At 39.7% G+C, this 25,007-nt stretch overlaps 1 protein-coding gene across 4 annotated transcripts in view; it reads right to left on the reverse strand.

Moving 5' to 3' along the window:
* Positions 1–1,626: 1,626 nt before the first annotated feature.
* The window catches only part of xpo5 (exportin 5), a 104,144-nt gene continuing 80,763 nt past the window's right edge, over positions 1,627–25,007 (reverse strand). For 2 of the 4 annotated variants that reach the window (XM_043695602.2, XM_087991252.1), the window contains exons 22-32: positions 24,156–24,252; positions 23,090–23,226; positions 22,079–22,176; positions 21,221–21,267; positions 19,587–19,684; positions 18,796–18,849; positions 16,117–16,205; positions 15,796–15,903; positions 14,413–14,550; positions 6,992–7,156; positions 1,627–3,415 (exon numbers count right to left, since the gene is read on the reverse strand). In XM_043695602.2, coding sequence (XP_043551537.1) covers positions 3,260–3,415; positions 6,992–7,156; positions 14,413–14,550; positions 15,796–15,903; positions 16,117–16,205; positions 18,796–18,849; positions 19,587–19,684; positions 21,221–21,267; positions 22,079–22,176; positions 23,090–23,226; positions 24,156–24,252 — 1,187 coding nt within the window. In that variant the 3' untranslated portion in view covers positions 1,627–3,259. The remainder of the gene's footprint in view (positions 3,416–6,991; positions 7,157–14,412; positions 14,551–15,795; positions 15,904–16,116; positions 16,206–18,795; positions 18,850–19,586; positions 19,685–21,220; positions 21,268–22,078; positions 22,177–23,089; positions 23,227–24,155; positions 24,253–25,007) is intronic. The other 2 variants (XM_087991253.1, XM_087991254.1) reach the window with 1 other exon arrangement.

The following is a 25,007-nucleotide window of genomic DNA, read 5'->3' on the forward strand; positions in this document are numbered from 1 at the left end:
TCTAACCACCACCCCTTGACATTCAATGCTGTTACATCACTGAATCCCCCAGAGACCTAAGGAGCAACTTTTTCACATGGAAGGTATGGCATATGTGGAATGAGTTGCCAGAGGTGGTGGTGGAGGCTGATACAATTACAACATTTAAAAGGCATCTGGATGAGTAGATGAATAGGAAAGATTTAGAGGGATATGAGCCAAATAGGTCTAGATTAATTTAGGATATTTGGTCAACATGGAAAGAAGGATCTGTTTCCATGCTGTATATATCTATGACTCTATAACTGATCCTATACTCACTTCACACACCCCAACTACACCAGCCCAGACCATTTACACTTCCCATATACTCACACTCGCCATACACACCTGCCCTGTTCCAGACAAGATCCCCACCCCACTCTAGAGAAAGCTCAAGAGCAGACACATTTTACCAGCTGCAGAACTGCTCCCATCCTTCCCCCACCCTGGAGCCAAACGGACCATTCATCCTGACTCCCTTTCCCCTATTCGGAGGCTGATGTTCCACTCCCTCCTCCCCCCGGCCACTTCATTTCATGGTTGCCAACCCCACACCCCCCCCCCCCCACCACGTCCAACTGTCACCCCAGTATAGAAACGAATTCTTCCCAACCCCGATATACCCTCTCCAGACTGAAATCCATTCCCTTGCTCTGGACTCAACCCACTCTTTTCTGCTTTGGGCCTGATCCCTGGCATTTGGTTTTGGCAACCTGATACCCCATTCACCCTGTATGGACTCAATATCTCTTCACCTGCTCACCCTTTCTCCCACTCTGGGATCCATTATCCTCTTCCTTCATCTGGAGCTGAGGCTCAATGTCAAACCACACCTCCACATCACTCAATACCCTAATCACTTGGCATCCTACCCACCTGGCAACCCCACTCGTGACCCACTTGTAATCTATCCAGCTAGCACCCTAATCATTTGGCACCTGACCTCAGCCCTTACTTTCCCAGTATCCTAACCTCAAATTTACCTTACATACCTATCATTTTACAGCAGTTATCAAATTTGCTGATTCCTTATTAATTTTCTGAATATCAGTTGCTTTGTCGTCTAGAAATTGAGTCCTGCTGAAAAATGTCCTGTTGGCATTTTTCAACTTGCATTCTTTAGGTCAGACAGATGACTTATATCCCTCCTTTCCCCCTCACCTCATGCAAGGATTTTTTAAACACTAAGAGTGCAAGTCAACTGTGTCTCATTACACAATTCTAAACAAATAACAACTTTCTATATGGTTCATTCATAAATTGTTCTAGAAGGCAGTGAAAGTATTTTAAACTTTGTCCACACTATCTTTGCAATTTAATTTGTGCATTTTTAAAATTAGAATTAAAATAGTTGATAGGCCATTTAAAATATACAAGGACTAGAAATAGGCAACTGATGTGAAGAGATTTGCACAGTCAATAATTCAAATGATCTGATAATCTGCTGTAATATTCTTGTAATATCTGTGGGATGGAAGAAAACACTGATGAAAAGTGCTAATAGTTTTCTTTTGCATGCATTAATTGAACTATATCAATTAACAAAAAAGATTAATAATAGAAGCTAACAACCAAGTTATTTACTGATATGGAGGCGAGCAACAATACATTCGAAATTATCTTTATTGGTGAAATAAAAATCAAAGCAAGTGACAGTATTTTCCTCCAATTCATATCATTCCTGTGTCAAGTCTCAACAAAATCTTTGAGGAAAGAAAATTGAAATAAAATAATATTTCCTTTTATAGTGCTCAACTGTGTCAAATGAGCAGAATTCTGCAGTTTTGCTTTTAAATAGTTTTACCAGATTTAAAGTACGATTAAGGAAACATGCAATATAACTACCAGTAAAGTATAAATGAAAATTGATCAACTTAACATGCCACCTGTTGCTATACACAGAAATAATTTCAGAACTTATGGCTAGTGCATTGTCATTGAAGAGTTGGCAGTTATTTTAAAATGTGGGCAACCAGCTTTATACTAAAAAATGTTAAAAGTTAACATTTCATGAATATCTTTAATAGTGTCTTCATTGGGGTTAACAGTAAGGGGTTTTATGTCAGACAAAGAGTTCTATTCTAATACAGCTCTCAATAATATCTACTTCCATTATGAAGAATAAGTTCTTCACTTTATAATGCATTACAAGGTGATTAACTGAAAATTTAGGTATGTTTATATTAATTACAAACCAGTGGGAGTAAGAATGTATTTTCAAAACAAATATTATCACAAGTGTCACATAACTCATATCATAATGATGCCATTTCACCTATTACTAAGATACAAAAGATACAAAGATAAATGAGCTGATCAAATTAGCTGAGAAAATAAAAATGGAAGAAAAACATTTAATTATAGATGGTTCATCCACCTTACAACTATTATAAAAGACTCTTCCACAAAAATTCTTGGAACAGGAACAACCATCACTTTAATGTTAATTTCCAGTTCATTTTCCAAATCTACATTTAAAACACACAAAGTGTAAAGTGAGTTGCTAATGCTAAATGCAGAGAAATTTGGTAACAAATTTTAAAATGAAGTTACTAGTTCCCATCATTTTCTGCTTCTGAAATTTTACCTGTCTAGACTCAGACTGATTTTAAAAAATCAAAACATATGCAGTTATGAAGATCTGGTTGTCTTGACATGCATTAGAAGATAAACGTTCATACACAAACCCAGACAGTCAAATTTAATATTAAACAATGGCATACAAAATATTTTAACAAAACCTCAAAAGGATACTTCTGATTTATTTTAGTACGGAGAGCACAAACTGTCAGTATACAACACATGGATAAACAGATTGCTGCAAACTCAATTTATTAATTCAATTTCGGAAAAGTTTAAGGCATTTCATAATGAACTACCACAGTTTGCAGTTCTTTCCACCATAGAATGCATTACAAAGTTCTGCAGGTTGGCTAAAAGAATTGGTGGCAGAAACAATTTTATGGGGTATAACTTTTACCGTCAGCAGTTAACTAGGTATTGTGTCTACCAGAAACATCTGGCTACCAATTTGTTAAAGTTATTATCTTGGCTTCATGAAAGTATTCTCTTTAAGGTGAGCAGCCATTTTAAAGTAGATATTTGATGCTAATTTCCACTATGCTAATGTTGTTGAACACTTTACAACTAAAGACACACTACAAATTTAAAAATCAACATAAAAGGTCCATTTTATTCCATTAAGCAGGAGTGGAAGCCAAACAGAGCCTGTCACTCTTCACATGTCCTGAGCTCTTGGATCAAAGAGTGGGGTTAGGACATTGTCTTCATTAGTTTCTTCTATTGGTGTGGTGGGCTGTGGTTTTGGTTTCTTGAAAAGAGTAGGCAAGTTTTTGATATGCACCTCTTTTTTGAATTTCTGCCCAAGTGGCTTCTGAAAAATACAAGTGAAAAAAACATTCTTTAATCAAATGATCAAGAGCTAAATAAATTGAAGACTTTTTTGTGCAGAATTGTAAAAGAAAAATTGTCAACAACTGATTATTGATTTCACCTCAAAGTACTACACAAAGTTAAGAATACGGATTATAACTACAATTAGAAGGGATAAATTAAAATACCTCCAAACGGACCCCACCACCAAGGACCGTTACCTCCAAACGGACCCCACCACCAAGGACCCGCTCCTCCGCCCTTGAACCCCGCCCCTCCAACCGCCACCAGGACAGAATCCCACTGGTCCTCACCTACCACCCCACCAATCTCCATGTACAGCGCATCATCCGCCGTCATTTCCGCTACCTCCAAACGGACCCCACCACCAAGGATATATTTCCCTCCCCTCCCCTATCAGCATTCCGTAAAGACCACTCCCTCCGTGACTCCCTCGTCAGATCCACACCCCCCACCAACCCAACCTCCACTCCCGGCACCTTCTCCTGCAACCGCAGGAGGTGCAAGACTTGCGCCCACACCTCTCCCCTCACCTCCCTCCAAGGCCCCAAAGGAAACTTCCATATCCGCCACAGATTCACCTGCACCTCCACACACATCATCTATTGCATCCTCTGCACCCGATGTGGCCTCCTCTATATTGGGGAGACAGGCCGGCTACTTGTGGAGCGTTTCAGAGAACACCTCTGGGACACCCAGACCAACCAACCCAACCACCCTGTAGCTCAACATTTCAATTCCCCCTCCCACTCCACCAAGGATATGCAGGTCTTTGGATTCCTCCATCGTCAGACCACAACAAAACGACGGTTGGAGGAAGAACGCCTCATCTTCCGCCTAGGAACCCTCCAACCACAAGGGATGAATTCGGATTTCACCAGTTTCCTCATTTCCCCTCCCCCCACCTTGTCTCAGTCAAATCCATCGAATTCAGCACCGCCTTCGTAACCTGCAATCTTCTTCCTGACCTCTCCGCCCCCACCCCAGTCTGACCTATCACCCTCACCTTGACCTCTTTCCACCTATCACATTTCTGACGCCCCTCCCCCAAGTCCCTCCTCCCTACCTTTTATCTTAGCCTGCTGGACAAACTTTCCTCATTCCTGAAGAAGGGCTTATGCCCGAAACGTCGATTCTCCTGTTCCCTGGATGCTGCCTGACCTGCTGCGCTTTTCCAGCAACACATTTCCAGCTCTGATCTCCAGCATCTGCAGACCTCACTTTCTCCTCATAAATTAAAATTAGCCCATCCCTCAAAAGGATGAAAGGGCTGAGCAGGGTTGGGGTACCACGAGATTGGAAGCTGTGGAGGGGAGTTCTCCAACAGATATGCGGTCACTGATAGTTTTGGAAACAATACAGTTCTGAAGAGTCATATCTCATTCAGTGTCAACTGTTTCTCTAAAATGCTGCCAGTCTAGCTGAGTTTGTTTTTTTTATTTCAGAGTTCCACTGTCTGCAGTATTTTACTTTTATTGCAACAATCATCAAGGAGAGAGTGTCAATGACAAGACAACAGAGTTTGTAGCAAAGACCTATTATGATGATGGTCTTCACCTTCTCAATATTTAATTAAGAGCAAGATATTGTTCATCTAACATTGAATGCTGGATAAATGGTTGAGCAATTCAGATAGTCAAATGAAATGGGGTGGTAAAGCTAACGTAGTCAACATAAGTCATTTTTAAAAATGTTATTTTGAATAATGTCAGCAAAGGAACAAATGCTCAAAAGACTCAAGTCAATGGGCTGGGAGCAAGAATATGAGTCAAATAGGTGATTCTGTGACAAAATAGCAAAGAATGGAGACAGATGAGTGCTACTCTAATTCAACTTGAAGTGGACAAGCATTGGAGAGGGGGAATATGGCAAAGATGTAGACTAGTTGAAAAGGACAAGTGATATTTTATCTTCATAATCTATAAAAGCTATTTCAGTAGGGTAAAAGGAGCATCAACTTGACTGGAAGAATGCGAGACATGGAGCTGAGGAAGATAGGTGCAACTTGGGATCAGTGACAGGTTGGCAATGGGGTGTCAGTTTGAAGAGACAAGGGGGTGCGGTATTAAAATTGTTCTTTTGCGAGATAGATATCAGATTTTAATGAGCAGGATATAGTACCAGAGGACAGAGCTATTTATATCAAGTAACATGAAAACAAGGATAGGAGTTTGGGAAGCCAGCAATTTAGTAGACCAAGCTCACTCCAAGTTAAACCTAGTTTGAGATTCTTCAGCCTCCTACCAATGGAATTCCAACAGTACTTCAATACAACATATGCATAACAATTTAGTATTCCTTTGGAGAATGTACAAATAGTCCTATATAATTTAAACATCACTGCTTAGAGTCATACAGCACAGATACAGACCTTTTGGTCCAATGAGTCTATGTCGAACATAATCCCAAACTAAACTAGTCCCACCTGCCTATTCCTAGCTGGTATCCTTCTAAACCTTTCCTATTCATGTACTTATCCAAATGTCTTTTAAACGTTGTAATTCACCACCTCCTCTGGAAGCTCATTCCACATGCAAACAGCGTAAATAATTTGCCCCTCATATCTTTTGAAAATCTCTCCTTCTACCTTAAACATCTGCCCCCTAGTCTTGAAATCTCCCACCCCAGGGAAAAAAGACAACCATCATTAACTCCATCTATACTCCTCATTATTTTATAAACTTCTATCAGTTTGCCTCTCAACCTCCTACACTCCAGTAAAAAGTCCCAGCTACTCTAACTCAAACATTCCATACCCTGCAACATTCTGATAAATCTCTTTTGAACCCTTTCCATCTTTCCTTCCTATAATTGGGTGACCACATCTGAACACAGTACTCCAGAAGAGGCCTCACCAATGTCCTATACAACCTCAACATGACATCTCAACTCCTATCTCAAAAGGACTGAGCAATGAAGGCAAGCATACCAAATGCTTTTTTTTTAAACTACCCTGTTTATATGTGATGGAAACTTTAAAGAATTATGTACCTGCACCCCTGGTTGGCACTACCCCAGGGCCAACCATTAATTATATAAACCCTATCTTTGTTTGTTGGACCAAAATGTAACACCTCACATTTATCCAGATTAAATTCCCATCTGCCATTTTTCAGCCCATTGGCCCATTTGATCAAGATCTGTTTATAATCTTGTAAAACCTTCTTCACTGCTTACCATATCACCAGTTTTGGTGTCACCCGCAAACTTACTAACCAAGCCGTCTATATTCTCATCAAAATAATTTAAATAAATGACAAACCAAAGAGGACCCAGAACCGATCCCTGTGGAACACTGCTGGTGACAGGCTTCCAGTCCCTCATCATCACCCTCTTTCTCCTGTCATTAAGACAATTATATATCCCATTGGGAAGCTCACCCTAAATCCCATGTGACCTAACTTTCCTAATTGATCGACCATGCAATCCTTGAAGGCTTTTCTAAAGTAAACAACATATACTACTCTGGCCTCAATCTTTTTTGTAACTTCCTCAAAACTTCTTCAAATGTTACACATTTTGTGGAAGCTAAGTTTTTGAAGACACCATAATTTACCCCAATGCAACCAGACAAGAGTTTCTTGAAGAGGTCCTTTCTTCTTTTGTCACCCATTTTATGAGATGATGGGTTCAGAAGTTTTGTATCAAACTGGTCTAAAGCATCTCCAGAGATTTGAGGAACTTGCTGCATAACTGTTTTTAAATCGGGATATCGTGGTCTCTGCAAATTCAATTCAAAAAGAAAATATTTAACACCTATAGTACATATAAATAAAATAAATCAACATGGTACATCATTAGGATACTACAAAACATCACCAAGCTTAGTGACACCCCTCTGGTATTTTACTTACTTAATATAATTATGTCCCACACATAAATATATAAATATTTTAAGCAACCTGCTCAAGGTGTTCTTACACACATCAGGGAGTAGGTGAGACTTGAACCCAAGTTAAAAGGTCATGCCATCAAACCTCTTACAAGGCTTCAGCATATAACCCAGCAGACAGTTTAGTGCCTTACTGAGGAACTGCTGAACTCTAAGATGTGCCAGCTTTCACGTGAAACGCTGAATAAACAAATATATCTTGGCATATGTGTGATTATTAAAGACCCCTTCCATTGTTCAAAGAAGAGCAAGGGAATTTTGATGTCCTGACCTAAAGTAAACCCTCAGTCAACACCAGAAAAAGACCATTCTTTCACTTTTGATGACAAACATGTTTCTATTAGACTAATTCATTTGGCTATAAAGTATTTGGAATATCATGAGGATATGAAAGGAGCTACACAAATATATTTGGGTCTAAATGTGATGTGTTACTTGCACTGTGCACTTAACATGCAAAATAACAATTTAATTTAGTTGTATTAATTAGAAATAAAGACACTGAGTCAAAGGAAGAAAAAAAAACAGGTGGCCAAAAGCTTAATTGAAAAGGTGGTGTTAAGGAGAATCTGAAAAGGTAGAAAGAGAGGGGGATAAACAAGGTTGGGCAGACAAGCCAACAGTCAAAACAATTTTGTTTGCATGTGGTGGGGGGGAAGAGAAAAGAGAGAGGACAGCATTACACGAAGAGTTGGGGAACAATTGCAAGGGAATTTAAAACACAAGGACTGGAATTTTAAAATTGGAGTTGTTGATAGACCAATAGCCAAATGCAGGTTAGCAAAACAACCTATATGCAAGAATATGCACTGAAGTTTACAAAGAATGAAGGAAATGAGTTGGCTAGAAACCCACATGTGGAAAAGGATGAAGTTTCAGCAGTAGACAAGCACGAATAGATTAGATTCCCTCAGTGTGGAAACAGGCCCTTTGGCCCAACCAGCCCACACCGACCCTCTGAAGAGTAACCCACCCAGACCCATTTCCCTCTGGCTAATGCACCTAACACTACGGACAATTTAGCATGGCCAATTCACCTGACCTGCATATCTTTGGACTGTGGGAGGAAACTGAAGCACCCGGAGGAAACTCACGCAGACACGGGGAGAATTGCAAACTCCACACAGACAGTCACCAGAGGCAGGAATCATACCCCAGTCCCTGGTGCTGTGAGGAAACAGTGCTAACCACTGAGCCACCGTGCCGCCCACTCAGCCTCCAATGTTGTAATGAAAGCAATTCAGGTTTCCTTATAGCTAATACATTCCTATCTAGGTAACATTCTCTTTTACACCCTCTCGAGAGTCTCCACATCTGTCTTATTGTATGTGTCCAGAACTGCACAGGATACCACCAAAACTGGCCTAACTAAAATTTCTTACAGCAGCAACATTACTTGCCAACTTTTATTTCAATGCCTGACCAATGAAGACAGCATTACATGTGCCTTTTTTACCACTTGATCCACTTGCGTTGCCACAAATACACAGGTCTAACATTAGCGCATTGGAAAGATGGCAGGATGACTTAGTGGTTAGTATTGCTGCCTCATAGCACTTGTGACCGAATACGGAGCAAGACTTGCAATTTAGGCTTTTGTATTACTAGGAGTGCACACATGGCCTTTACCTCATACACATTTCCAGTGTGCTACACCGGGCGATTGGTTTAGATGACAATAGCATGCAGGCAATCAAGTCTCACTATTCGTGGAGTCATCATAAAGGTTTGCAGGATCCCCAATTTACCAATCTCTCTGATCCAGGTGAACAGAAAATATGGACCAGGTTTCTGTACTTCAGAAGAACTATTTATTACAAATAGATTCTAACCACAGAAAAACAACAATAAATTGTCGTCATATAAATTTACTATTTAAAACCTTAACCCCATTCCAATACACTCCAACACCACGTATACCTAAGGATTGGTATTGTGGGTGAGAGGGAAAAAAATATACTGAGGAAACAGTTCAATGGCACCAGTATCAAAGATTTGATCGAGCATTCCTTTTGTTTCCCAAGTCCTTCAACTCGTCTTTTCCTTCGGGTTGTTTCACTTCACGGAAGGCTCAGAACAACTGTTTTATAAATTATAAAGTTTCTGACTTATTGGATGAAAGTAGCAGCTTACAACTGGTGAGAGTAAACTAGCTTACTTTAGCTTTAAGCATTTTCCCTTCCAGAGGTTTGAAGGTTTCTCACTATCATTCACAACTAAATACTATTGAGCAACCCAGGAACTAATGAGACAATTTTGGTCATGCTGATCTTTGGCACCCACAACTAGTCACATTCCACAAATCAATCAGCAACCTATTCCCGGCCAAATCTCTCATTGTATGCACATCTTGGCGCCAGGCCATCTCTTCTTAGATCTTCCTCACAGCTTGCAAAGCAACACCAACTACAAAGAGTTTCAGTAACTTGCTTTTTAAAAGTACTGATTGCTTTCCTCAGTTGTTTGTTGTAAAATTGTCCTTTTCAGTTCATAATCGAAAGTAAAACAAAATAAAAATGTAGTTTTTTTCACTTAGGTAAGTCCTATGTTTGATCAAAGACAACAGAAGGAAAGGCTAACGAGCAATATTAATTGTTTAGCTCTACGTTTACAGAAAAGAGCAAGCTAGCGGAAGGAGCACTTTCTCCCTAAAAAATCTCAAATATAAAAATTTACAAGATAATAAAAGGATTAAAGCTCTGAAAATTTGGAAAGATTTAATGTGCACAGAGCAACCTAACTGTACACCAAGTTTACATTCTTCTAAATTTTTCACAGGATAGCAGGCATCCCTGGTAAGGACAGCATTTATTGCTCATCCGTAATTGCTTGAGATGGTGGTTACCTGTTTTCTTCCGTTGTTGCAATTTTCGTGGTGCAGGTAAACTTGCAGTATATTCTGGTAGACTGTATAGCATTTTGACCCATGATATTTTCGAGGAGAAAGTGAGGTCTGCAAGTGAGGTCCCAGCTGACAAGGGAGGCGCAGTAGTAGTTTGGCGCACTGACCTTTACACCGCTGAGGCCAAACGCCAGCTCGCAGATACCTCCTCCTACCGTCCCCTTGACCATGACCCCACCCCCCACCACCAAACCATCATCTCCCAGACCGTCCATAACCTCATCACCTCAGGGGACCTCCCATCCACCGCCTCCAACCTCATAGTCCCACAACCCCGAACCGCCCGTTTCTACCTCCTGCCCAAAATCCACAAACCTGACTGCCCCGGACGACCCATCGTCTCAGCCTGCTCCTGCCCAACCGAACTCATCTCGGCATACCTCGACACGGTCCTGTCCCCATTAGTCCAAGAACTCCCCACCTACGTTCGTGACACCACCCACGCCCTCCACCTCCTCCAGGATTTCCGCTTCCCCGGTCCCCAACGCCTCATCTTCACCATGGACATCCAGTCCCTGTACACCTCCATCCCCCATCACGAAGGACTCAAAGCACTCCGCTTCTTCCTTTCCCGCCGTACCACCCAGTACCCTTCCACCGACACCCTCCTTCGACTGACCGAACTGGTCCTCACCCTGAACAACTTTTCTTTCCAATCCTCCCACTTTCTCCAAACAAAAGGAGTAGCCATGGGCACCCGCATGGGCCCCAGCTATGCCTGCCTCTTCGTAGGGTATGTGGAACAATCCATCTTCCGCAACTACACTGGCCCCACCCCCCATCTTTTTCTTCGCTACATTGATGACTGTATCGGCGCTACCTCGTGCTCCCACGAGGAGGTTGAACAGTTTATCCACTACACCAACACCTTCCACCCCGACCTCAAATTCACCTGGACAGTCTCGGACTCCTCCCTCCCCTTCCTAGACCTTTCTGTTTCTATCTCAGGCGACCGAATCAACACGGACATCTACTACAAACCTACCGACTCCCACAGCTACCTGGACTACACCTCCTCCCATCCTGCCCCCTGTAAAAACGCCATCCCATTCTCCCAATTCCTTCGTCTCCGCCGCATCTGCTCCCAGGAGGACCAGTTCAAAATACGTACAACACAGATGGCCTCCTTCTTCAAGGACCGCAATTTCCCCCCCGACGTGGTCGACGGTGCCCTCCACCGCATCTCCTCCACTTCCCGCTCCTCCGCCCTTGAGCCCCGCCCCTCCAACCGCCACCAGGACAGAACCCCACTGGTCCTCACCTACCACCCCACCAATCTCCATGTACAGCGCATCATCCGCCGTCACTTCCGCCACCTCCAAACAGACCCCAGCACCAAGGATATATTTCCCTCCCCTCCCCTATCAGCTTTCCGTAGAGACCACTCCCTCCGCGACTCCCTTGTCAGATCCACACCCCCCACCGACCCAACCACCACTCCCGGCACCTTCCCTTGCAACCGCAGGAGGTGCAACACTTGCGCCCACACCTCCCCCCTCACTTCTCTCCAAGGCCCCAAGGGAAACTTCCATATCCGCCACAGATTCACCTGCACCTCCACCCACATCATCTACTGCATCCGCTGCAGCCGGTGTGGCCTCCTCTATATTGGGGAGACAGGCCGCCTACTTGCGGAGCGATTCAGGGAGCACCTCTGGGCCACCCGGACGAACCAACCCAACCAACCTGTGGCACAGCATTTCAACTCCCCCTCCCACTCCACCGAGGATATGCAGGTCATTGGACTCATCCACCGCCAAACCACAACAACCCGACGGTCGGAGGAGGAGCGTCTTATCTTCCGACTGGGAACCCTCCAACCGCAGGGGATGAACTTGGACTTCACCAGTTTCTTCATCCCCCCTCCCCCCACCTTGTCTCAGCCGGACCCTTCCAGCCCGGCACCGCCTTCCTGACCTGCAGTCTTCTTCTTGACCTCTCCGCCTCCACCCTACTCCGACCTATCACCCTCACCTTGACCTCTTTCCACCTATCACATTTCCAACTCCCCTCCTCCAAGTCCCTCCTCCCTACCTTTTATCTTCTCCTGCTGAACACTCTCTGCTCATTCCTGAAGAAGGGCCTGTGCCCGAAACGTCGAATCTCCTGTTCCCTAGATGCTGCCTGACCTGCTGTGCTGTTCCAGCAATAAAGTTTCAACTTTGACCCATGATATTTGCAAGTCAGGATAGTGAGAGGTGTGGAGTGTAACTTGCAGGGAGTATTCCCTGCATCTGCTGTACTTGTTATTCTAGGTGACAGAAGTCAGTGGAAGGAATTATTGTTTAAACTGGTACACAAGGTGCTAATTAAGTAGGTGCTTTGTTATGGACAGCTTTGAGTTCTGCTTCAAAACTTGTTCAAGCAGTTGTATTCCATCACATTACAGACGTGAGTTAATTCTCTTCCTTAACCTCTACAACATACTTATCCCTTTTAAACACTCCTTGAAACCATCTTTGATCAAACCACTCATCATCTAGCTTAACATCTAGTGCTTGGAGTTACATTTTGTTTTACAATGCTCCAGTGAAGCAGTTTGAGACACTTTATTACATTAAAGATGCTATATTAATAGAAGACCGTGTTGTTTAAAACATGGTCCATACCCCCACACTCCTATATTTGTAGCATTGAAGATAATGCATTGGTACGGATTTATGAACTAGCCCTGACTGTCTTGTCTGTTAACTAATGGGTCTTTTTCAGGTTGGAAAGATGTAACTGGTGGAGTGCTACATGGATCAGTCCTCAATTTTCTACAAGTCGGTATTAATGATGTGTGTATGCATTGTCCAGGGGGTGGCAAGACAGTATGTCTTCCAATTTACTGACAATAAAAAAAAAGGTGGGAGGCCATGTTGGGGCCAACATAAGGAATCTGCAAGGGGATCTAGATTGGTTGAGTGAATAGACAAAAGCATGGCAGTTGGAGTTTACTATAGGAAAGTGGGAATGCATGCATTTTGGTAGGTAAAATCAAAAAGCAGACTTCATTTAAATGGAAGAAAAACTCCAACATTGTGCAGCATAGGGGGTTCTGAATGCATTTGTACATGGATCACAAAAGGTTAGCATGCAGGTGCAGCAAGCAATTAAAGGCAGCAATTTGAATCATGCCAAAATAATACAAGTAGGCATTTAGAGTTTAAAAAAAAGTGAAGTGTGGTTACATCTGTACAGGGTGTAGTAAGGCTGTACCTGGAATACAGTGTACAATTTTGGTCCCGGTTTTTAAAAAAGGATATACCTGGAATGGATGCTATTCAAAAGAAATTCACTTAGCCTGATTCCTGGGAAGAAGACCATATAAAGAACAGCTAAACAGGTTAGGGCTTTACTACTTAAAGTTCAGAAGAATAATGTACAATCTTTTGAAAGATAAAAAGATTCTGAAGATGGCTTGATAGTTTAGATGTTGAGATTATGTTTCCGCCAGGGGAGGAATCTCAAGCTGGCGGACATAGTTACAGAATAAAGGACTTATTTAAAATTGACACACAAAAGTTTCTTCTCCAGTGGGTAGTAGATGTCTGAAATAGTCTACTCCAGAGAAGTGTGGAAGCCAAATGACCAAACATATTTAAAGATGAGGCAGATAGATTATTGAAATATCAGATACTGGAAGGCTATGCTGAGCTGGTACAAAACAGGAAGGGAGGCTTGGGTCACTTCAGCCATGTGTTGAATGGTAAGGCAAGCTTGAAGGGCCAAATGATCAGCTCCTACTACAATTTCTCATGCTTTTATGTACGTTATATATAATCATGGAATATCTACAGTGCAGAAAGAGGCCACTCGGCACATTAGGTCTGTGCTCATGCTCCAAAGAGCGCCACACCCCCTCAAGTACCACCACATTCACCATGGCTAACCCACCTAGCTTAGAAACCCTGAAAACAGTACGGAGCAATTTAGTATGGCCAATCCACCCTAACCTGCACATCTTTAGGCTATGGGAGGAAACCGGGGCCCTGGAGGAAACCCACCTAAACACGTCCACAAAGGCAGACAATCAAAGAGGCTGTAATTGACTCTGGGTCCCTGATGCTATGAGGCAGCAATGCTAACCACTAAGTCATCCTGCCATTCTTCTTTCCCCTAATAAATAGAAAATACAAACAGAGAGCCTTTGAATCAATCATTTTTATAACACACTTCTCCATTCAGAGATGCTATTTACCAATGCCTCGTAGATCATGAAAGCAAGATTGACCAGTGCTGCGAGGCACCCTTCATGTTGTCCATGCATTTGCAGCCCTCTAAGCACGCTCATGAAGAACCAACTGGCTGCATCAGAATGCAGGGTTGCAGACAATACCTGAATACAAGGAATAATCAATTTATTTTGTTTTCATAAACATTTGGGTCAAAGAAAGAATAGTGCCTGGCTAAATAAGATCATCAGGATAAAACATGAGCAAGTTGCAATTTAATCAAAAGAACTGATGGGTAAATGTAATGATCAACCCAAAATTTCATTTAATATCCAAGACATTCAATGTTCAATTTCCCAAAAACAAATTGGAGGAAAAAAATTGTTCAACAGCAACAAAAGAATAGTTTTAGTTATGTTTGACAATTCCTTTAAACATTTAAGTCCTTTACAAACCAATCAAACATTTCATTGAATGAAACAGCTCTGTAATTTAGGTATAAGAATTTTTGTGGGAAAGATCCAACTTTTAAATAGAAGGTTTCCAAACACTGGACACAGAAGATTTTTCTAAAATGAGTGGAAGTCCTTTGGTAAATATATTGGGAGGGTTAGTGGAGTATGTTGCACACAGACAGATAAATCTTTGGTTTGCTAATGATGGCAAACATAAAATTAAATAAAATGACAGTGATATCATTAGACAATGCTTATAGCTCTTGTAGAAAATCCCCTGCAACACATAGGGATAATTTCTGCAACATTGCAAAGCTGTCTGTATTGCTAGTCCCACAAAACAAGATATTAAAATAATTTTCCAAACACAATATAACTAGGATTTCAAAGATAAATAAGCTGTGCATGAAAAGTCATGCCAAGCAAACAGTAATACATTAAGACCAATACTAAATGGATCTAAACTAATAGCAATCACAAAAAAAAATCTTATTTAAACCAACCTGAAACTGTAAGTACTTTCTTAGATTTCGTTGATTAAAAAAAAACTATCGAACTCAGCTCAGTGACCTAAACTGAAAAGTCTCAAGTACAAACTCTGGTATACACTAAATTGTTGTCCAATCAAATAATAGTATTACAAGTAGCCAAAAGGCGGCGTGAAAACAGGGAAACTGACTGAATCCCACTAATAATCATTCTCCAATTATCACCAAACCTCCGGTTGCTATAAAGCCCTCGATAGTAAAATCGTCCAACTCAAGTATTCTTTTGGAAACCCAATGAACTTGCTCAATTCAAAATGTTCTGATTACAGAGTAAGTGGGGAACAAAATAGTTTTCAATGGGCTGTTGGCCTCCTGTGCTACGCAGATCCTGTGCATCTTTAAACCACTGAAATTCAGATTCTCTCAAAAACATTCACATTTATTCTTCGTCCACTTCTATACTTGCCTGTTTGATCAATGGCCAGCAAAGTTGAAGTGTTGCTCGCTGACATGTAATGGTGTCACTCCAAGTGATTGCACTGTAGGCAGTTGCTAACAGTGCCTTACAGATATCCTAGAAGGAACAAAGGAGATCTGTCAAAACTATTAGCATTCCACTTCAGAGTTGGTTTCTGATCCACATCCAAACCAAACAAGAAGTGAAAATATCATCAATATATACTGAAAGAGATATTTGGATCAAGGCTTGTGCCTAACAATCTTCTCCTTTAAAAAGCTATCAACCAAAATTGTTTTATCCAGTATTAAAGAAAATCAAACTGTTTACCTCAGACTTGAGCAGACATTTTCCAAGGTCAGTGAGTTCTTCAGATCCAACATGTGGCCCATCACTTGTGTTCATCATTTCGTCATCTACTTAAGAAAACCCATACATACAAAATCAACTTTCACATGAAATTCTATTGGAAACACACAAACTGCATCACTCAAGGTTCAACTGGAATCAATGACTCTAAGCCCATGGGAAGGTAGCTTAAAGCTTGATACAATCTGTCAACCATTGAAGTTTTCACAACATATAGGGGGAAGTTGACATCATATTAACAGCACTTGACTAGTAATCCAAAAACCCAGGTTATGAACTGGGAAACGGGGTTAAAACACTACCACAGCAGCTGGTGAAATTTAAATTCAATTAAAAAACAAAAAATCTCAAATTGAAAGTTAGTCTCAGTAATAGTCACCATGAAAATGTCAGATCATCATAAAAATCCATCTGGTTCATTAATATCCTTTACTGAAACAAACCTGCCATCATAAGTTGGTTTGACCTACAGAAAACAACAATATGGTTGACTCTGCTCTTTAAAATGCCTTATCAAGCTATTCAATCCAAGGGCAATTGGGCCTGGCTAATAAAACCTGGCCTTGCCTGTAATGTCTATTTTTCATGATAGAATAAAATACATCGCTAACACATTTGGAAAGACAGTGATAGAAGCAGACAGGCAACCTTTTCTTCTGAATATATAAAAATTATTCAAGAGCATGCATTCAACTCAGTAGTTAGCTAAGGTCAGGGGTAGATCCATATTGCATGAATTAGCAAAGCTCAAGTCTTTGGCTTCCTCTGGTTGTTGAAATGGGTTAAGAACAGTCAGGAAGGTTTTATGGCTTCTCCTCCCAATCAAGACGTGGAACATGAAGAAACCATTAGACTTAGAAGCACAATTAAGTCATTTGGCCCATTGAGTCTACTCCACTATTCAATGAGATTATGGCTGATCTGATAATCCTCAACTCCTCCTTGCCTTATCCCCATAACCTTTCATTCCCTTGGTTATTAAAAATTAATCTTTCAGCTTCAACAACCCTCTGCAATAAAGAATTCCACAGATTCACTACCCACACAGAGAAGAAATCTCTCTTTTCTGTCTCCTAAAAGGGTGATCCCTTATTCTGAGATCATGCCTCTGATCCTCGACTCTCCCACAAGGTAGGAACAACTTCTGTGCAACAAACCTTTCAAGATACCTACAAATTTTGTCCGTTTCTGAAAAGGTCTCCTCTGACTCTTCAAAGCTTCAGTGAATACAACCTCAAAGAATACGTACCTTTCCTCAAAAAAAAAATTCTTCAGACTTCATTTTTGGACTTCTTCCAGTGCCATTATATCTTAAATAAAAGGACCAAAACTATTCACAATATTCTAGCTGTTGATCCAGTCCCTTCTATACCTTTAGCAAGACTTCCTAGTTTTCATACTCCACTTACTTGAAATGGATTCAAAGTTAGAATACAAATAAAGTCTTTCAGAAGAAAGGGCAACAGTCGCTACCAAATTATTAACATTTAAAGCAAGCAGTTGCTTCTTAAGTTATACAGTGAAAATCATTAACCAGATGCACTAATCATCAATTTCATATTTACAGATAGGAGTCGTAAAAGAAAACAATAAACTCCTTCCTTTGCTGCACAGCTAGTTTTTCAACAATTCATACCGCATCGTAGTGTACTAAATCTCCATCCTAGTGATTCAAAGATGATAACGTTTGAGAACCACTGGTTTAAAATAAAGTCAGCTGCATTGCATACAGTCTTGTTTAGATGCTTCAGTAACAGAAAATGGTGACTGCATACAGTGAGATATTCACTTTTGTATGAACATGCCCACTATACATGTTAATTTTATCTACCAATTTCAAGGTTGGCTAATTTGCAAACCAACTTTACTAGCTTACTAAGATACATGTAGCAGAGTGAAACTGTATTTAGTTTCTTAGCTTTCAACTGAACTTGCTTCATTAACATATCAGTTTATTCGAGTGATTAGTAGCAATGAGCTCAAATGTAATGCTAACCATACAAAAAGACAATCAAGCTGCCCCCCTACTGTGTTTATATTTTTAAAGATCTTGTTCTAGCTTTGTAGGATGTAGTAGCAGAGAATCACATCAGATGATTTGACTTATGCTCAACTTAGCTGAAAATGTGTTGCTGGAAAAGTGCAGCAGGTCAGGCAGCATCCAAGGAGGAGAATCAATGTTTCGGGCATGAGCCCTTCTTTCGGGCTCATGCCCGAAATGTCGATTCTCCTGCTCCTTGGATGCTGCCTGACCTGCTGCGCTTTTCCAGCAACACATTTTCAGCTCTGATCTCCAGCATCTACAGTCCTCACTTTCTCCTTTATGCTCAATTTACTCTATATTTAATCTCGAGAACATTTGTGAAATATTTTGTATCTGTAGAAATGCAAAATGTTCAAAACCTTAACATGTAAAGTCTTCTTGTTTTCTCTGCTCTTTCCATGAGATTTGTGTTGAACTACATAGGGACAAAGACATGATGTACTTGCTCCACACATATGTGGCATATCGATTCTTGGATTTGAAAATATTTTATTTCATTAGGCCACTGGTTTTAGTCAGAACATTTTCTTTTAACTTGAAACATTTAAGGTCAAACATTACATGACTAAAGTCTGAAAAATTACCCATTTACTTACCATCCATATCACCTGATATGGACTCAGGGCCCTTCTTAACACAACAGCAAACAGCTGCAAAACAAAAATAGACTTAATATTCAGAACCAACCTGCTCAATGCATTAATATTAGAAAACTGCCATGAGTGCTAATTGATGGAAAGCATTGTGAGGGCCACAATGCTCAGTTGAACAACTGTATAAAACAGTCAAGATGGAGTTTCCTGTGTAAAAATTTTTATACCCAAATGAAAGTTGGAGAGACAGACAGATAATGAAAAACAACACGATTCGAAAGGAATGGGTAGTGGGCAAGAGGAAGCTACTGAAAAAAAGAGAAATTGCAGTAAAAAGAAATCAAAGAGAAGGAACTCAAAGTGGCCCAAGAACCAAAATTTGTGTTGTTTCACTTGAATGAAAGACAGAAAAAGGCCATTTATTGCTTATTACTATTTAAGTATGAAATTTGATTATAATGCTCAAAAAAACATTTTGGCCAAAATAAAAGGGTTAGATTATTTTACAAAGCAAAAATGTTCAGAATTTTGGAATTTACTTTAGCTGTTCATTACTCAAAGTCAACAGTTATGGTTCTTCTATATGGTCAGGCACTATAGAACACATGATATAATTGCATACTTCTGCAACAAAAGCTTTTTCAAAAAATATTACAGCTTTAATCGTTGAAGGAAATTTCAAATTGGTAATAAACAACAGATTTATTTGCCCAAATAGATTTTTTCAAAATAAAAACTATAACCAGTTTATATAATAAATTATTAACAAAATGAATAGTATTTATTCTCCATACTCATTAGATCAATAGATTCACGCGTGAGAAGTCGAGTCAGTTGCTCATCCAGCATTTCTTGGGATTCAGGATTCTCCTCAGGAGCACCACTTTCAGCCCTAAAAATAAACATATTATAATCCTCACAACAAGATGAGAAAGAGTGTAATTTATATTACTTTAAGGCGATGTGTAGTTGACTCTAAACAAAACAAAACAGCAGACGCTGGAAATATTTAAAAAAAATCAAGTTGCTGGAAAAGCTCAGCAGGTCCGGCTGTGAAGGAAAAGCAGAGCTAATGTTGCAGGTCCACTTCTGAAGATGGGTCACTGGATCCGAAGTGTTAACTTTGCTTCCTGTCCACAGATGCTACCAGATCAGCAAATTCTGACTTTATTTATTTACTCTAATTGCATTCATCTTTGTGAATCAGCTCATCAATAAAACATACTCAATTTAAAACTGAAGTGAAAAATAAATCCTGAATAATTTTTTTACCATCCTTGATTTACCAGGCAATTAAAACATAAAAATACTAATGTCACAATTTAAAGGAATAAGCATTTGCTTATATGAAAAGTGCTTACATGAATTCAGGTTGTCAAAAAAATGTTCAACCAAAGTATATATTAAACAAAAGGTAATCATAATTTGTGCACATCATAAGTGGCAATGGGAGAAAGATGGAAGAATTTGGTAATTGGAAGAAAGAGTCTAGGTGGTCGGCAAAATCTAAAATGTTGGCCAGAACAAAAGAAAAATTCTCATGCTCTTCTCTGACTAAATGTCATGGGGAGGCCCAGTGGCATTATCACTGGACTGTTAATTCTGAGAGTGAGGTAATGTCCTGGGGACCGACATTCATGGCAGATGGTGGAATTTGAATTTAATTATATCTCTGGAATTAAAATATCTAATCATGAAAGCACTATCGATTGTCAGATGAAAATCCATCTGGTTAACTAATGTCCTTCAGGGAAGGAAATCTGCCATCCTAACTCAGTTTACCTAATCTGGCCAACATGTGACTTTAGACCCACAGCAATGTAGTTTACTCTTCACTGTCCTTCAGGCAATTAGGAATGGGCAATAAATACTGGCATGGCCTGAAGTGCCCATATCCCATGAATGAATAAAGAAAAAATTAAGTCGTTGAATATGAAATTCTATCTAAAAGACATCACAAAGGACAATGAAACATTTCCTCAATGCTACATTGAAGAATCAACCTAGATTACTCATCTAAACCTAATAAATGTTTTGAAGCCCAAACCTTTCTGATTCTTAGATGTGCTACCACTAAGGAAAGTTGCACACAACAAAATGCAGAAATCTAAGGATGAAAGGTAGAGTATCATCGATTACTTTAGCAGTTAAACAAGAAAGTTTGCAAGCAGGATTTGGCGTCTTTAAGTGTCATAATTCCAAAAACTGAAAACAAAATTGTTTTACCATGTAATTTTGTTAAGAGAAATTAAATTATCGTTGGTTCCAACATTTGAAACTCTGCATTTGCAAAGTCAAGTATCAATTTTACTCAACAAAAATCAAAATTATTCCATTCAAATAAAAACATTTGTTTTACATTTAAGCAATACTCAAGACAATAAGCAGTCTTAAAATCTAAATTTATGACCATGATGTTTGAACTTACTCTAACAGGCCCCTCTGATTGATGACAACCCACTTGGCACTTAGTCTCTGTCAGGCAAACAATAATGTTACATGTTATACTGACAGATGGGAAAGTTCTAGAACTTGAATTCTAAGCATACTATTTATTAATAAACCAGTTTCAAAATGCTATAAAAATGCTCAATGTATCTGGGGTGTTTTAAACACTCAACATTTGAAAATGTATGTAAAGATTTCAAGTTTTCATTAATCCAAATTACATTTATTTCAGGCATATCTGGACTATTTGACTAGCTGTCTGAAAGTAAAGCTTCCATTTATGAGAAATGCATAAACAGAATAAATATATACTCTGCTTCTCTCAGCTTTATAGCATTTTTCTACAGTTCACTAAATGCAAACAATATTAAATACTGTAATCTGAAACAACAGAAAATATTATATTAGAGGACTTCAAACAGATTCTGAGAGAAAAGGCAGTTTACAGTTCAGATGCTTAACTGACTTAGTACTAGTACTACACAGAATTCTCTTTCCATCATTCTATATTAAATTTAGATTACTCAAGTCTTGACAGCTTTTTGGGGTGAATTTTGAAAGTTTAGTTCACTTGACTGATGCTCTTGCCAGAGTATTCCAAAATACTATATCCTTGCTTTCATTTAAACGAAAATTATAGAAAACTGCATAAAATCTATTTTCATATTTTACATTGCTGTTTTCTATTTACTACCAGAATAAAAATCCACAAAATATTTAAAATGTCTGCAATACTGAGAATACAATCAACCAACAAATAACCTATGAAAATTGGGGGACTTTTTAAAGAAACTTCTTCATAAAAACAAAAAACCATCAGAATTTTTTTAAGACATACCTGCAGCAAGTAGGAGAACAAAGGTCCGAGAATTGGACACAGCACAGATTCATAATGTTCAGGTGGGCAGGACTGGACTAATGGTTTCACAAATACGCGTACATACAAGTTAAGTAAATGTCTTCTATTTTCTTCACAGCAATACATATCAGAAAGGCAAATCAATAAAGACCAGACATTACTCAGTGTTCTACCCTCCAAGTTACCAAGCATGTATCCATGATAACAATATGCAAAAGATCTTGTTGGGAAAATGTAGATTCAAAACTTGCATCAGAACTCAGTGCTGTACCACAAACGATTTCTCATTCTCAGTTATACAGCAAACTTGTGGTCAGTCAATATCACAACATGCCTAACCAATCAGGATGGTAAGTAAATATAGCAGAGATTTTCACTGGCTTTTTATGATGAAGCAAAATGTTAAAGCAAAAGTTGTTACATTTATACTTATTAAAGCTAAAGGTAATTTTTTCTATGCTTCCAACTCCATATTTTTCATTTTACATTGGTTAATTTGTTCAAGTATTTATCAAAGAAAAACCCCATTGTTTTCTCCTCTCTTCCTTCAGATTAATTTTTAACATTTTATAGATTCAAGGCACAATCCAAATGTAAAAGTTGGGCCAATCACAGATATGAATTCACTCAAAGTGCATTTCAAGTTTACAAAACACTACTACTTATGACTTTGTAAAAATAATGACTGCAGATGCTGGAAACCAGATTCTGGATTGGTGGTGCTGGAAAAGCACAGCAGTTCAGGCAGCATCAGAGGAGCAGTAAAATCGACATTTCGGGCAAAAGCCCTTCATCAGGAATATAGGCAGAGTGCCTGAAGGGTATCTCTCCACCCTTCAGGCTCTCTGCCTGTATTCCTGATGAAGGGCTTTTTCCCAAAACGTCGATTTTACTGCTCCTCTGATGCTGCATGAACTGCTGTACTTTTCCAGCACCACTAATCCAGAATACTTTATGACTTTAGAATACTATCACAAATCAAAAGGATATGTAGCACTGGACGGAGCCTGTAGTCAGGAATATTCTCCAGATTCACAAAAGCGGAGTTTATTACAGATTCTGCAAAATTGGTTATGTCAAAAAAATCTTGAAGCATACTTGGTCCAGCATTCCCAAGGATATGAAAACTGTTAAAAAGATAAAGTTAAAACAGTGTAATGTTTCAAAATCAAAATGCAATTTAAAGCACCATATAAAGCATCAAATACTTACAGAAAAGAAATATATTTACAAATAGTTTAAGCTTGTACACACAAATGATGCAGCATTGAGCTACAAAGATGGAAAAGGCCATGGTTGAAACTCATGTCAAGTTTGCAACAGAGATGTTACAGTTTGCTGATGTAAAATATGAATGAAGAAAATAAGTCTAGCAAAATTACTATAGCTTGACCTATGTTGCCCTCTACTGTTGAATAAGCTAGCAACACTATCGCCTCCTGTAGACTTGCAGCAAGGCACTCAAGGACTTTGGCATAGGCCGAAGTATATATCGACACAAACCACCATCACAAAGGAACGTATCGAGAAATTAATTATTGGTAAAACACCAAAAAAGTATTGATAGTAAAATTAACATTCACGACAAAAGCTTGCATTGCAGAGTGAACAGTATTTTAACTGCTGCATTTGTGCATATAAAAGCACAAACAGAATCACAGAAACACAGGTTTATGATTTGACATGATATTGTCACATCAGAAAAGAATCATCATTTATTAGTGTCTCATGCTCAACCACATGCATAGTCCACCACTTTAGCTTTCAGAACATATTTTCACATGACTGTCTGTGTGAAGTTTGCACATTCTCCCTGTCTGCGTGGCTTTCCTCCCACAGTACAAAGATGTGCAAGTTGGGTGGATTGGCTGTGCTAAATTGCCCAGTGTCCAGGGAGGTACAGGCCAAGTGGATTACCCATGGGCAATACAGAATGAGTGTGGGTGGATTTGGGTGACTCAATGGGTTGAATGGTCTGCTTCCACATTGTGGGGTTTCTTTGATTCTATGTTGCTCATTAAATATATACTGAAGTAGTGACAAAACAACCTCCTACCAATTGTCGTACAAAGTACAGAAGAACCCTTGCATTCGTTCCAACACAGATTTGTACACTGGAGCATCAGCATGATCAAGCAAAGGCTGTGGAATACCTGTACAGAAGGCAACAAGAAACCAGTTTTGTTGCATAAAAGTTACAAACTGCTCTAAAAAGCTTATCAAAATTACAAATGATACAAAATCTGGCACAAAGATGATGAGTTTCTTCAGTTTTCGTTAAAACTTTAAACTAGTAAAATCAACCCAGTATAATAACTGGCAATACAATGAAGAGAATAGCAGTAAATCAAACTTTATTCTTTATAGTTTTATATTCTTAAATATTAATCAATGATTTTGAGAGATGGTGTTGGGGGTCTGGAAGAAGGGAACTATTCCCACAAAGAAAAAGTGAGTATTACAGATGCTGGAGATCAGAGTCAGGAGTGTAGTGCTGGAAAAGCACAGCAGGTCAGGCATCATCCGAGGAGCAGGAGAATCGACGTTTCAGGTAGAAGCCCTTAGTCAGGAACGAGACTTATGGGCCAGGGGGACTGAGAGATAAATGGGGGGGGTGATGGAGAAGGAGAAGGTAGCTAAGAATGCGATAGCTCAATGAAAGTGGGGGAGAAGGTGATAGGTAAGAGAAGAGGGTGAAGCGGATAGATAGAAAAGATGGTGGAAAGGTCAAGAGAGTGGTGCCGAATTGGAGGAATGGGACTGGGATAAGATGAGGGGAGGGGAAAGGGGGAAACTGGTGAAATCCACATTAACGCCATGTGGTTGCAGGGTCCCATAACAGAAAATGAGGTGTTCTTCCTCCAGGTGTCGGGTGGTTAGGGTTTGGCAATGGAGAAGGCCCAGGACC

The sequence above is a fragment of the Chiloscyllium plagiosum genome, unplaced genomic scaffold (genome assembly GCF_037043375.1).
Source record: "Chiloscyllium plagiosum isolate Xiang-an unplaced genomic scaffold, Cpla_swu_hap1 HiC_scaffold_10, whole genome shotgun sequence".
Classification (NCBI taxonomy): domain Eukaryota; kingdom Metazoa; phylum Chordata; class Chondrichthyes; order Orectolobiformes; family Hemiscylliidae; genus Chiloscyllium; species Chiloscyllium plagiosum.